This window comes from Palaemon carinicauda, chromosome 22, assembly GCF_036898095.1.
Source record: "Palaemon carinicauda isolate YSFRI2023 chromosome 22, ASM3689809v2, whole genome shotgun sequence".
Classification (NCBI taxonomy): Eukaryota; Metazoa; Arthropoda; class Malacostraca; order Decapoda; family Palaemonidae; genus Palaemon; species Palaemon carinicauda.
The window spans coordinates 58,545,922-58,560,921 of record NC_090746.1 but is presented as its reverse complement, the minus strand read 5'-3'; the positions used below and the strand labels follow the sequence as shown (position 1 = coordinate 58,560,921).

Below are 15,000 nucleotides of genomic sequence, written 5' to 3'. Positions count from 1 at the left end.
ATTTTTCACATTGTCGTAGATGTATTTATTTGTAAAAAAAAAAAAATAACTATAAATCAGACCGTTTCCTTAACTTATATTAATCAGAACATAGGTTCTCTAAAAACATATAAGGAGAGAGAGAGAGAGAGAGAGAGAGAGAGAGAGAGAGAGAGAGATGCAAACAACAATGATTCTTCAAGATATTTGTCAAAGATTCGTTAGGACTCACCATTGCTTCATTTCCCAGTCTCCAAAAATGTCAATTGTAAATGTAAGAATTTTGGATATACAGCGGCCGGAAAGAGAGAGAGAGAGAGAGAGAGAGAGAGAGAGAGAGAGAGAGAGAGAGCTTCAAACCTTTCCAAATATTTGGAATTATCAGCACGACGAAGGTATTCCATTTCCTTTCTATTGGATTTCTTGTAGTTTAGTATGACGTAATTGTAGAAAAAATGAAACTTATTAATCAGGTGGCTACCTTACTTCATTTCAATCAGAACATAACGAGAGAGAGAGAGAGAGAGAGAGAGAGAGAGAGAGAGAGAGAGAGAACGCATCAAAGTTATTTAAATGATCAGAATTATCAGCATAGCGAATCTTTTCCCTTTCCCTTAAGATATATTGTGCACGAAAGCAAACTTTCGAGCTTTCCTTTTTCTTTTTTTCTCACGGGAATGATGTAACTACAAACGCGTCACCTGTACTCGTCCGAAAGCTTGTGAATACTTATAAACACTACCCTGTCATTACCTCAGCCCTTCCAGACCTCAAATACAGGGTTTACGTCAACGGAATAACGAGCTATGGGGTGGAGGTATTGCGACAAACACCCCTTCACGCCAGTGGGGTGCTCAAATTGCGACAACGTGGCTGCAGAGATAATTCTGGAGATTTTGTTCGTTTGTACGTGTATGTGTTGGTCTTTCTGGCCCTTCTCTTTCACCCGGGACCTCTCCAGCATTCGTTGGCTGCTCTCAGGATTAGCAGGTCTGTCTGTGTTTCCTCTCCAATATTTGTTTTAGCTGTGGTGTGCTTGTGCTTGAGAACTGGATGTGAATTCTTGCATACATTTGCTGCTTTCAGCTCAAGTTTTAGGGTTTAGTAATATCTATTGTCTCACTGATCTTTCAAGAGTAATGTTCGGCACAATAGCGTTTCGAAAGAAGTAATCCAGTTCTAGTTATGAATTCTTTTTATTTTTTCATAACCCATTGTTATCAGACAAACAATCTTTATATAGTTATACCACCAAAGCTTCCAAATTTTGTTAAGAATTTTTTAAGCAAATAAACACACCAAAATTCTATACACGACACACATCATAGAAGGAGAAGGATTTTAATATTTAGCAGTTTTCCCTTACAGAGGGTTGTCTTAAAGAGAGAAAACATCACACTCATTCTGACATTTATCCTAAAACAAATGATTCATGCAGTTAAAGGATGAATGTAGCAGTGATTGTGTTGCTTTTTCTTTGGAGCAACTCCTGTTAAGGGGAACAGCTGAAGATTGAATGAATATATTTACACATATATGTAGTGATCTTTGGTTCGAGATTTCAAACATAGTACATCTTTTTCATACACAATATATAACGCAGTATTTGGTATGAATATTAACATCGTACATTTGCCATTGTCAAGTAAGTGATAGAATTTGCGTTTCCACAAGCATTGTAAATACTTTTTAGCAAAATTTGATCATACAGTTTTTCTGATTTGCTCTTTCGTAAGCATCCTAAATAAACTTTCCTGCTAGCACCTCAAGTAAACTTTTAGTTAGCACACTATGTACGTTTTTATTTAGTAAGAAAATTAAGTCAAAGGGTTTTCTTTGTATTTACCTAGGCCCTATACACAAGTGTTTGTTTGTGTGTACGTTTTACGACGTTCATGGACAACGTATTATATTCCTGCATTGTCAGATCATCCACACAATAACAGAACTCTTAGAGTCCAAGTAACAAGTCCTCTTCAGAAGGAAATTCACGCAACACCCGAAGCAACTCAAGAGATCGAATTTGCGTGTAACGACACGTTAACGTTATAACAAGGAAAAGTACCACATCCGAAAATTCAAACTTTACGGATAAAATCGTGTTCTCTTATAAAAATTCAAGATATGAATAACAATTCAAACACTACAGACAAACCAGCCATGTCCCCTATACAGGCTATATTTCTTTTCTGTCACGCTCAGTGCCACTGCCAGATGTACGACTATTCGGTTTCTCCTTGTCCTTCGGGTAGGTTGAGAGGGACTAGTCATACCCTGCTGAGCGGGGGTACACCGATAAGTACACTCGGAAACTATACTTACTCACAAATTGCTGAAACTGCCGGGTCATAGTTAGGAAATGGGAGGGGTGGGAAGGGCTAAATCTGTGTGCGTGTGTGTGCATATCCATCTAAATATCTAGCCCTTTTTTTGACAGCTAGGGTACTCTAGCGAGAAGATAATCGTCGACTTTCTCTTGAGGATCGTCGCTGAAAATTGTCACGATTCTATATTTCGGGTCCAGAGCTCACGCAAGTAGAGCGTTCTTGTTTAAGTTTCTCTTTAAAGAATTTAATCTCGGTCGAACTTCGATATTTTCAGATTTAAAGAGGCATGAAAAAATAATTCTCTCTCTCTCTCTCTCTCTCTCCTCTCTCTCTCTCCTCTCTCTCTCTCTGTCAGCTTTGCAATTTAGAGATGATCACTCAGAAAAGTAAAAGGTTGACTGCTCATTCTATCTCCAAGTAAACGTGAACGACCACATATCACATAACATTATTAAGATTATTAGGGAAGTTTTGTTCGTCACAATAAAAAAAAACCTTGCAAGTTAAAGAAATCAATACATAGATAAACACCAAAAACATACAAATAACAGATATTACGTTTACAGGTTGAGATCTTTTCCAAAACCTAACGTCATAAATAAATACGAATAAAATAAACGGACTAACTATAGATAGAGAGAGATATTTTCCAACAAACAAAAAATAACGTCTTTCAAACACTACGAATAGGACTGTCCAGTCTTGAATAGAATAAAAATCTAAAAAATCACAGAACTAAAAGACTCAGTTCTCTATATATGATGTTTATAATTAAACTAATTGCAAATATTTTAAAAAAATACTAAACTTTACAAAGATCACGTATTGTTACTTGGGAAAAGAACATTGAATATGCATGTATATTAGGAGAGAGAGAGAGAGAGAGAGAGAGAGAGAGAGAGATTCCATTGCTGACGGATAAACTAGGCAAAGTTAAGATTTCCCAGGAGAGTTGCATGCGCCAGAGATAAGTATCTACTAATGATGCACATTGGAAATAGCTTAAGTCAAACATCTCCTAAACCCCAAATCTCTCTCTCTCTCTCTCTCTCTCTCCTCTCTCTCTCTCTCTTTCTCTCAAGGTGTTCCATGAATTTGTATGTATCATTTAATTTCAACCAAAAATTCATTTTTTCATTTTGTAAAATGTTCTTACGTTTTTAAAAAGCGGCATTATCAAAAGGTAATCATACTCTCAATTATTAATATAGATTATTAAATAACATTCATTTCCTTTCAATAAAAAGGGCATCAACCTCTTTCCACATCACCACCTCATCTCTTTTCCTCAATCTTATATCAGGGCACCAGCGGGTATCAGTGTCCTCAGGGCATGATAGTCAGATCCGAATCTCTGAATCTTCTAATTGTATTCTTGTCATATACACGATATTAAATCTTTCAATCTGCCATATTCATGACATTAAAAGGTCCTTGGAAGATTAGCTCTTGTTTGATTCATTGTCTTCATAAATATTTCTCTGTTTTCAATTAGCTTTGCTTGAGTATTTTTTCACAGAGAGAGAGAGAGAGAGAGAGAGAGAGAGAGAGAGAGAGAGAGAATGGCTGTGATATCTAATGAGCATTCATTTCCCTTTGACAAAGCTTTCAAATCATACTTCAAGTCCAATGGTTTTAACGGCTTGAATGAGTTATCTGACGTCAACAATTATTTTATAACAGTGATTTGGAAAAATTCAAATCATCGGTGAAAGTAGTAATCATGACTTCCCCCCCCCCCCTCTCTCTCTCTCTCTCACTCTCTCTCTCTCTCTCTCTCTCATACACGAATAAACCATTCATAAGAGTAAAACATTTTTTTTTGTGGGGGATGTGTACAATTTTTATGCAATAAAGGGTTCTCCATTGCAGTGCAGTTCATTTTTTTTACGAGATTACGAAAAGATTTAACCAGCTGTTCAGGGAATATATATATATATATATATACCATTATCTATATAGGAATATTATCGCGTCACATTCTTTTGAAAAAATAAAATGTACTATATCATCCTTATTTCTTCGCTTTCTTGTCATCGTATGAATGAGACAAGATTTTCTGGTTTGGACTTTTACTTTCTATTTCTCAATAAACTTTCACTGAGGTCCCATTTCTCTCTCTCTCTCTCTCTCTCTCTCTCTCTCTCTCTCTCTCTCTCTCTCTCTCTCTCTCTCTCCAAATCATACAGTAAAACTTAGGAACCACACTAGCTTTATAAATATTTATTTTTCCTAATATCTTTACCCGATAAATACCTTCGAATCTTTCCCTTCTTTTTATACGAACAATTGAAAGTTTTACGATTTCTAAAGTGAATGGATTAGTTTTTTTCCTTGGGCAACAATAAAACAGTAAATCGTAATGGTTAGTCATGAATGAGGAAAACGGTACCGCTATTAATGTACCCTCGGGGCAATTGTGGACTTGAAACGGTGACACGGAGAGAGAGAGAGAGAGAGAGAGAGAGAGAGAGAGAGAGAGAGAGAAATCTAATTTGTGGTGAAATAAAATAATTTTGATAATGCTGTGCTATTTCAGTTAATATATTCAAGAGTTAAAAGAAAGATGTATGAGGTACTGTAAGAGTAAACAACACTATTCTTGTATCGTATGTATGGAAATTGACATCCGTGAAAAACTAGAATTTCATTTATAATAATAATAATAATAATAATAATAATAATAATAATAATAATAATAATAATAATAATAATAATAATAATAATAATAATAATAGTTTAGTACGACTCGTAAACTTTTACGGTTATCTAAGGTTAAGAAAGAATTCATGGAATTTACATGACACCTTTTGCTCCTATCTACAACAATAATATTTACGCTAAAGTAACAGCAAAATACGCACAAACTTCATAATATTATAAGAGGGGACAAAATCCTTTCTTAAGCCATAATTTCACATAAAGGTCCCGTGCTATCAATTTAAATTTCAAGCCCTTAACAGATTGGTGACATGGCGAAGTTGCAGTATCTGGTGAAAGACCTTCAGGGAGCTTGTGTGAGGAGGAATGGAATTGGATCTTGGTAAAAACAAACTTATGAAGTTTAATGGAAGCCTTGTAGAAAAAGTCATGAGTTAGTATTGATAATGGCGATATTGTTGACGAAAGAAATGTATCAGAAAGCATTCTATAGGTTAGGAAGGTAGTTAGAACTTAGCAGGAGTTTATGAATGGAATATGATTATTTAAAGATGCATTCTATTAGAATGTATAAAGGAAATTTTGAACCAAATTGTTTTGCAAGCAAATGAAGTACGGTTGTCAAATGTGAGGGAAAAGGCATAAGCAGTTGATATTAGTATAAACACACACAGTCACATACAAACACTCACACATACATGTATGTATGTGTATACACACACGCACACACACACACATATATACAATATATATATATATATATATATATATACACTGCATGAGTAGTCATAGAAATTTAAGAAGTGAAAAGTCGCATAAACGTGAGGGGGAAATTAAGTTAAATACAATTATTTGAATTATTTGATCAGGTAGAAGGAAACGAAAAAGTTACGTTTGTCCAATTAGAGTTTAATTCTGGATTAAGTGGAAGAAGAAAGCGAAGAACCTACACAATAGAGTTGGTGGGGTGACAAAAGTGTTAGAATACCGGGCTATCAATTTTCAAGATACGAAAATTACTACATTTGTTAGACAGTGGAAACTTTTATGGTGACCCTTCCCTAAGCTGTACGAGGCAGTTGTGAGACTATAGGTGTTTACAGAGCATGAGATTTAGAAATAAGTTGTTGTATTATATCATTCTTGGCACGCAGTTTTCGCTGGTATAATATTTTCAAAATAATTCTTTTTTTCTACCAACTATTTTTATAGGCAAAATGCTCTAAATTACATATTTCAATTGCTCTGAAGACTGTAGATTTAAGATCATTTTGGTTTCATTTCTGCTCTAATAACTACCATAATTACCATTATTTCTATGACCCTAAGAAAATAACGAGAAATAGAGACTATTTAATTTTATTAAACTTCTAAAACTTAAACGAGAGCCGGTGCGTGCTAATCAGAGGCAATTAATACAGTAATGACGCAATTCCATAGCAAGAATAATTACTAATCACTCGTTGGTGATTGGTTTCAGGTAGTATGAAGAATCATGTGATGTGAGATCATAATAAGGCAAACCTCTTTTTGCGGCACTAATTCATAAGTAGGTCGTTAGGCAATGTGACACTGAGCTTGTTATTATGGAAATTATCTCCCGCTATGTGTGACTTGTGCCGTCCGCAATAATCAGCATGTGGAAAGGGACAAATTAGAGGCTTAGTATATTTAACAATAGGACATATGCAAGTATTGATTAAGATCTAAACATTACATCAATAACAGATAAAAAGGCGGCAAGCAAAGAAAAAACTATTTATGATTTGTGAAACATTCTATATAATAGACGTACTGAATGTTCAACTTAGCAGGTTAAACAATTTCTATTATCAGAAACTTATGAAGGAAATTAATGAACTTAATTAATAAATCTTCTGATTAGTTTTGTTATTTCCCTCACAAGAAGTCTATTGTCACTTAGGTGTAGTAAAGTATATGATGATTTTGAAACCTTGTAAAAAATGAAATTGAGGGACCCTTTCTTTAACAAATATCGGCTTCAAGAATTTTTTTTTAGTACTAAAGAATATATATATATATATATATATATATATAGCATTGGACGTAAATAACTCCTTCGATTTCTGCTCATTCCATAAATATTATTATTATTATTATTATTATTATTATTATTATTATTATTACCTCCGTCAATGGGGTTATATTTTCGAGACAGTTTATTTATTTGTCTGTGTGTGTATCTGTGAACAGGATTACGTCAAATCTGCCGGACGGATTTTGATGAAATTTTCACTACAGACAGGTCTTACGACTTAAACGACCCCATTAATTTTTTGAGAGGATCCGGATCCGGATTCGCATTTTTTGCCATTTTAGAGAAAACGTTAAAATAAATTTACGGAATTTGACAAAATTTCCACCGTAGATAGATCTTACGCCATGGACGACTCCATTATTTGAAAATGATCCAGTTCAGGATCCGGAGACTGGATCAGATGCAGATCGAATGTTATTTTTTTCTTTTTTTGTGGCAACGCCACCCTTTTGCGGAGATCAGAAATCTCTGATTGCTCTTGCTATTGTTATCATCATCATCATTATGATCATCATTATTATCATTATCATTACTATTATCGTCCTCATAATAATAATAAATATTATTATTATTATTATTATTATTATTATTATTATTATTATTATCATTATTATTATATTAGCTAAGCTACAATCCTAGATGTAAAAGCAGGGTGCTATAAGCCCATAGGCTCTCAAAAAAAAAAAAAAAAAAATCCAAGTGAGGAAAGAAAATAAGGAAATAAACTATATGAGAAGTAATGAATAAAGTATATAAAATATCTCAAGATCAGTAATAACATATAACATTAAAATAAATATGTCATGTATAGACTGTTATAAAAAAAATAACTCTAATGCAATGTTATTAAATCGTACATACATAATTTTGGAAATGATGTTATTACAGAAAATATTTAAAAATTTTAAAGTAAGAAGCCGGGACTTTCTACATTGAACAAATGCGTTTAATTCTACTGTCAATGACTACAATGTACAGGTTAAATCTCATAACACATAATAATGCACACTCACAAGAAAGATTTTTCACTGCAAAGGAACTTCAAATGTTCCTCATCCTTAGGATTACTTTTAACAGGGTTGTGGTAGCCTATTGGAAACGTCCCTGCATAGCGATCTGCCGGACTATGGTTCGAAACCCGCTCAAGCTCAATAGTTTCTTGTAGTGTCTGCAACAATGCTATCCTTGCGAGCTGAAGTTGGAGGGGGGAGGGGGGCTAGAGAAACCTACAGATCTACCTGCTAGTCATCAGCAGCCATTACCTCTCACTCCCTAGTCCTAGTTTTAGTGGAAAGGGGGCTTAGGTGCTGATCACATGCATATATACGTATTCTACATATGGTCAGTCTCTAGGGCATTGTCAATGTCCCTTGCCTCTGTCATTCATTTATGGGTGATCTTTAAACAAGATGACAAAATTTTTCAAAAATTTGGAACTAATGGAAGAAAAAAGATGCACGGAGTAAAAGATGAGAAATAAAAAAAATGTGATTTGGAAATTGAAAGCTAGCCGATGGGTCTAACAAAATTAAAAAATTGGAGTCGTTTGTATAATACAGCAAGGATAAGAAATTTAATCAAGGCTCACAAATGAATGGTAGAATCCTTAACGGACTAAAAAAACTCTCACTAGGAAAATAAATGAATATCTCAATCAAGGAATCTATTTTTTTTTTCTATAAAAATGTACAACTATCAACCGTTTTCGGTCTGTAAAAGAGGATAAATTCATAAGGAAGAAAAGAAAAAAAGTTTCACTGATGTGTTGAAAAAATGCTACAATGTAGAAATTATGTCATCCCTTAAAACAGATCTATCTAAATTCAACGTATGGCACAAATTATATGGGTTGAGTTAAACCATAAAGAATGGTTGGTAGTAGATCAAGGTAACTGGATCCTCTTTACCCAGATATTTTCATTGGCAAGGTTTTTTCATTACATACAGGTAATTTAAAACTATTGAAGCCTCTTCTTCAATTATACTAAAGAAATCGGCATATCGTAAAGTTATTCAAAACTTTAAGATACCTGCAGCTCCTGAGAAAATATTTTGCACATTTAATTCCTGTGTGGGCATGACTTCAAAACATTTATTCATATACTAATTTGTTTTACAGAATGAGTTGCCAGAAGCTCTGCTGGAGTCTAGCCGCCGTTGTGGCCCTATGGACGTGTACGGTTTGTGCTCAGGGCGCGGTGCAGGAACTGAAGGCCCAGGTACTGAGCAAGCCGGGGGTATGCGAATTCGAGTCGGCCACGGGAGACAAACTCCATGTGAAATATGTTGGGAGATTCACTAATGGAACCATCTTTGATGAAAGGTTAGTCTAGGAGATACTACAGTACTACTACTGATGATGATACTTATAACTATACTATCTACTTGTAATCTATCCTATCTATATGTAGCTGATAATGATATTTATAACAAATACTATATAATTGCAGCATGTGTGTACCTGTATGTTCGTTCAAGTCCTAATTTATGAGTCCATATAAAAGAAAATGAGACAGAATTTTCATTGATAAAAATTCCGTACTTTTTAGCCTTTATTAGCTTTCCTAAAAATGCAAATCGAGAATTAACGTGGTCAGTGTATGTGCAAAGTGTGAAAAATAAAAATTCCAGCAGATTTTTTCCTTAATAATAACAACAATGCCAATTACAAGCTTCATTACGTGAGACAATAATTTTGATGGAATCACAAACTTGAGCACTACATTGCTTCATGTTTAGTTATTAGGATTCTCACGGCGACAATTTTACTTTTTGGAATGTTTCTCAAGTGACAGGAATAAATCTTGACGAGTATCATGTCCGGTATTCTTTGTTGTAGTTACATATCTCATTATTTTGAAATTACTGTAAATCTCTTGAGATTTCAAGGGCTTGAAATGTAACAGTACTTTTAGACGTTACCTTTAGACAGATCCATTTCAAAATGTTGCAATAATCCCCCTTCTTGATTTGCAGTCTCACGAAGAAAAATTATTTTCAAATTTATACATTAAAGATACACACACACACACACACTCCTTTACACAGACGCGCGCGCTCGCACACACACACACACACGGCAATCTTTTTAAAAGCTTTTTATATCTTTTATTTGTACAGTTTAAATGCACCCACGCATAGAAAAAAATATGTACACACACGCACACACACACACACACACACACACACATATATATATATATATATATATATATATATATATATATATATATATATATATATATATATAAGAAACATGAGGAGTTTCCCTTCAAAAGAGGTGGTTCAAGGAAAAACGAGTGTACGGTCGTTACCAAATTCATATTCCAACTGATGAATCGTGGTTGAACCCTTTGTTGCAGAAAACTTCCAAAGCATTAGAAACTACATATCCAAACACTAAAGTCTTATTTGCTAAACGTCTAACCACCAACCAAGCCCATTTTTTTGCTCTGCATTACGACCTCTATCTTAAGCCCACACTCGTATTCCTTAGTTTTTGGCAATTCTTCTTAACTATCCAAAATCAGGACTGTATCATCTGTAAACAGCAGCTATCCTACATTACATTTATTAATATTTACTCCCCTCATTTTTAGGAATCATTCATTATACTGTATTTTGAGACACGGTTGTTTAAAAATTTTTCTCTTCATATTCACTTCCCTGTGAAACAATTCTGACCACTTCCGATTCTTTCTGAAGTGTTTGTTCGTATTCATTCCCCCTTTTTCTGCTATTTGCCTTCTCTTTCTCTCTTATTTTCTCTCCGTTATTTTCTTTCTTGTTTAGTCATACCGCCATCACGAATTTCTGTGCGTAGCCCCTCACTCTACCTCTACAATCTCTCCCCTACACTATCGGTCTGGTTACTCGTCGAGCAGTAACGGTATAACAGGGTGCAACGCATCAGAACCATGTGTGCCCTGAATTTCCTGTGTCCAATTGTACATTAAAATTCATGCAATGAAAACGAATTTAAACCAATTCACATAGAATGGAATGTTCTCTAACACCCATCAATACTTCAATTAAACTGCTTATCTATTCCCAATGACCAGCCCTGAAGGCAGGCCTTTCGAATTCCGACTTGGAGCCGGGCAAGTGATAGAAGGCTGGGAAAAAGGGCTCGTTAGGATGTGCGTGGGAGAGAGGAGACGACTCACCATCCCTTCTCAACTGGCCTATGGGGACAAAGGAGCGGGAGGGGTCATCCCCCCGGGTAAGTGACTCATGATTTCAACGCTTTTGCTAAATAGGGAAGAAAGGGGTTGATAATCATGTTAATTTTGGATGAAAAATTATTCATACGAATTTCAAGTAAAAATAGAGGGAAGATCAAGATAATACAAAAGACATTGGACGTACTAGAACGTTGAAAAATACTAAAAGATATAAAAAACAAAACCGGAGGAATTTCTAATATAGAGTACAAATCTAATGAATGATTATGTAATGTAAAACAGTATCTATATTGGTAACCTTTCATGTAAATTTTATTTCTTTCCTAAATATGGAATAAGACGATAGCATTAATGCATAAAAATCGAAGCTATAAAGATTATTTGGAAACCGATACCTTGACTTATAACTGATGGTGACAATGACCTAGTTACAAGTCCTTCTGAATTCACGGTCGCAAAGAAGGGAAAAGGAAAACCAATAGTATCTTGAAATTCTTGAGCTGGAATGTCGTAGTCCTAAAGGTTAGATAAAAAAAAAAAAAATAGTCTCTAAGCATTAGGATTTCTTTTGAATATGCAGCTGATACAATTTCCTTTGATATTCACTTCATATAACTAATGTATCCACATACACACACAGTACAGACACACATACATATAATATATAAATTTATATATTTATATATATATATATATATATATATATATATATATATATATATATATACACTGTGTATATATATATATATATATATATATATATATATATATATATATATAAATATATGCACAGTACATATATATACACAGCATATATAGTTATACACAGTATATATACATATATATATATATATATATATATATATATATGTATATATATATATATATATATATATATATATATATGTATATAAAATCCCAAAGCTGGCTACCGGATTCCTTTTCATAAATTATATCAATTAGTGGGAGAAAGCTGATGATACGCAAAAATAACAGGAAAACGTTGCTTTTCAATGAAAATATGAGTACTGACCTTCCTTTCTATTCTTCTAACTACTTTGGTTTATAAATACAAGCCAAGACCCAAGTCGTGAAATATAAGGGAAAAAAAAATATATTACTATTTACACATATCGTCAAAATTAAGATGATGATGAAAGATTTTAAAAAACAACCAAAAATTGACTAACTATTTTGGGAATATTTTCATTTGATTATTTTCATTTCAAAAATTCATGTTCTTCGTATCCTGAGTATGACAAATATGATGTAATAATACGCAATACATAACATCAATATAAGTTTCCCCTGATTTTGAACACCAAATGATATAAAAATTCTATTTCTTTTCCAAATATCTAATACCATGAAATGATTTGCCATAGCAGCAGTCTATCCATTAAAATTATGTCATGAAATGCTAATTATTCTAGAATGATTAAAGATAAAAACGTTTCCAGAATAAAAACTCATTTCAATCTGTTTAAATCCCATAATAATGATCATAAAAAAAAACCGTCTCATTAAAGTTAAACAAATATTTTTACATCATTCTAAAAATGTTTAATACTAGAAATATGCTATATCCAGCAAAACACTAAAACAAAACTGGAAATAACCAAAATGTAAAAAAAAAAAAAAAAAAATCATTACAATTTCGTTTCTCTTCTATAAACGTGCTTTTTCTCATTTATATGGGGTAAGTACGGTTGCCTTTTACTTTGAAAGACTTTGGGGTAGACCGTAGTCCCGATCGGCTGCCCTGCCCGACATCACTTAGACCACAGTGGAGTATGTTCATGTGTTGTACCAGTCACCAGCGTTCTTCCTTTGGGGGCCCCCTATTACAACTAACATTCGTCACCTCAATAAATCAAGAAGAGTCATTACATATTTATTTACTCTTCCTTGAATTACATCGCCAGGGAGGCGGTAATTGAAACTTCAACTTCCGAACACCAGATAAAACTTCTCCCCTTGATTGCTGCCTCATTAGAAGTCATCATTGAACACATTATAATGGTAAAAATAATGACAATTATCGTACAGTAAATGGTGCCGTTTTGCCTTATTGTTCCTTCAAGGAAAACTTTTTCTTCGGCAAATGAGCAACATCTCTAAATGCGCGAACAAGGTTTGGAGAGTCTCTTCTGTCAGAGAGAGAGAGAGAGAGAGAGAGAGAGAGAGAGAGAGAGAGAGAGAGAGAGAGAGAGAGAGAACCCTTCTGATTTTCATGAGTGTTTTCATTATTCTTCTTTTCCATTTCACTAGTGTTGAACCAAACCTCCTGTGAATCAGTCATACAAATGGCCCCATCCTCTGGTTATAGATTTTCTTAAAAATAATTAGAAAAATCCTAAACAAATATTTTCCGGAAGAGAGCAATTGCAAAATCAGATTTTACTAATTTTCAGAGATTATCACGAGACAAATAAATCTAGTTTGTCATATGAGAAAGTATGAGATTCTAACTACCATATTGTAGCAGAAGGTAAGTAAATAGCTTGCTTATAAGAAATAAGAGAAAACGAAACATAAACGTAATATAGAATAGTTTGGTTTGGATAACACAACGGGAAAAAATATACACAGTATACACACTGAATATGCACACTTCGAAATCAAGAACAATAAAGACTAATCTACACTTCCTTTTAACCTATAGTAAAACTTTAATGAATATCCCCGAAGCAAATAATCACAGATTTTCTCTGCCACAGGTGCCACTCTGGTCTTCGAGGTAGAGCTCATCATGATTCCAGACAAGAGTCTCCAGGAAGGCGAAGAGCCAGAGAGACGACCACGCCCCGACCCAACCCCTGCCCGACCGGAGGACATCAAAGAACTGGTCAAGCAGACGTTGGTCCGACCTCAGTCCTGTTCACAGGTGGCCAAGGAAGGCGACAGCGTCTCTGTCCACTATATGGGACAACTCACGAATCTCAAGACCTTTGATTCCAGGTAAATCTTTTGTATAGATCTTGTCCGATATCTATTGGTAAGGGGATGCAGATATCGGTGTCTTTGCAACCAGATAATCAAGAATTTAAAGTCTTGTTTGTAAAAAGGTGAGGGTGCTTATGAATGCAGTTATTCATCGAGATATGCAAGTTTTAAAATTTCAAATAAGATAACGAAAAAGGACAAGATTATGTAGTGTATTTCAATGATTAGTACGTTCCTGTACACGTGGCGACGATAGCTGCGTTTTCTATAACGACAATCTTCTAATCTGTGAAGAACGGCGACGTTCTGTTAATTAATAACAGGATGAGTAAAACCACTTTCCTATAACCTAGAACAGTTCAGCCTTTTGATTTATGAAGTTTTGGGGGTGGTGCTATAACTCAACACCAGTTTTCAATAGCTTCTATAATACCCAAGTGTAGTTTGAACTCGGCATCATGTAATGGCAATTTAGAACAGAAACTATGGAGCCATCGTAACCAATACATATCTATACATCTATATGCTCTTCGCACTCCCCAAGAGAGATTAGTTCACCAAACGTTCAGCTGGGCTCCACAAGGCACTAGATGAGTTGGAAGACCCAGGCCTACGTGCCTGAGGACTATGAAGCGTGAAGTAGGAGATGCTGATAGGAGAAGTATTGATTTAAAAGCTCAAGATAGAGACGACAGGTGAAATCTAACTGAGGCCCTTTGCGTCAATAGGCGTAGAAGGAGATGATATATATATATATATATATATATAGTATTTATGTATAGACATGTACATAAATATACATACACACGCACACACACATATATATACACATATATGTGTGTGT

At 34.4% G+C, this 15,000-nt stretch overlaps 2 protein-coding genes across 4 annotated transcripts in view; one reads left to right on the top strand and one right to left on the bottom strand.

Moving 5' to 3' along the window:
* Positions 1 to 15,000, bottom strand: part of bug (thioredoxin domain-containing protein bug) — a 323,500-nt gene that overhangs the window by 119,750 nt on the left and 188,750 nt on the right. The window lies entirely within an intron of this gene.
* Positions 838 to 15,000, top strand: part of LOC137616093 (peptidyl-prolyl cis-trans isomerase FKBP10-like) — a 17,041-nt gene continuing 2,878 nt past the window's right edge. The window contains exons 1-4 of the mRNA XM_068345766.1: positions 838 to 969; positions 9,146 to 9,349; positions 11,088 to 11,248; positions 13,931 to 14,171. Of these exons, the coding sequence (XP_068201867.1) occupies positions 9,147 to 9,349; positions 11,088 to 11,248; positions 13,931 to 14,171 (605 nt within the window). The 5' untranslated portion in view covers positions 838 to 969; position 9,146. The remainder of the gene's footprint in view (positions 970 to 9,145; positions 9,350 to 11,087; positions 11,249 to 13,930; positions 14,172 to 15,000) is intronic.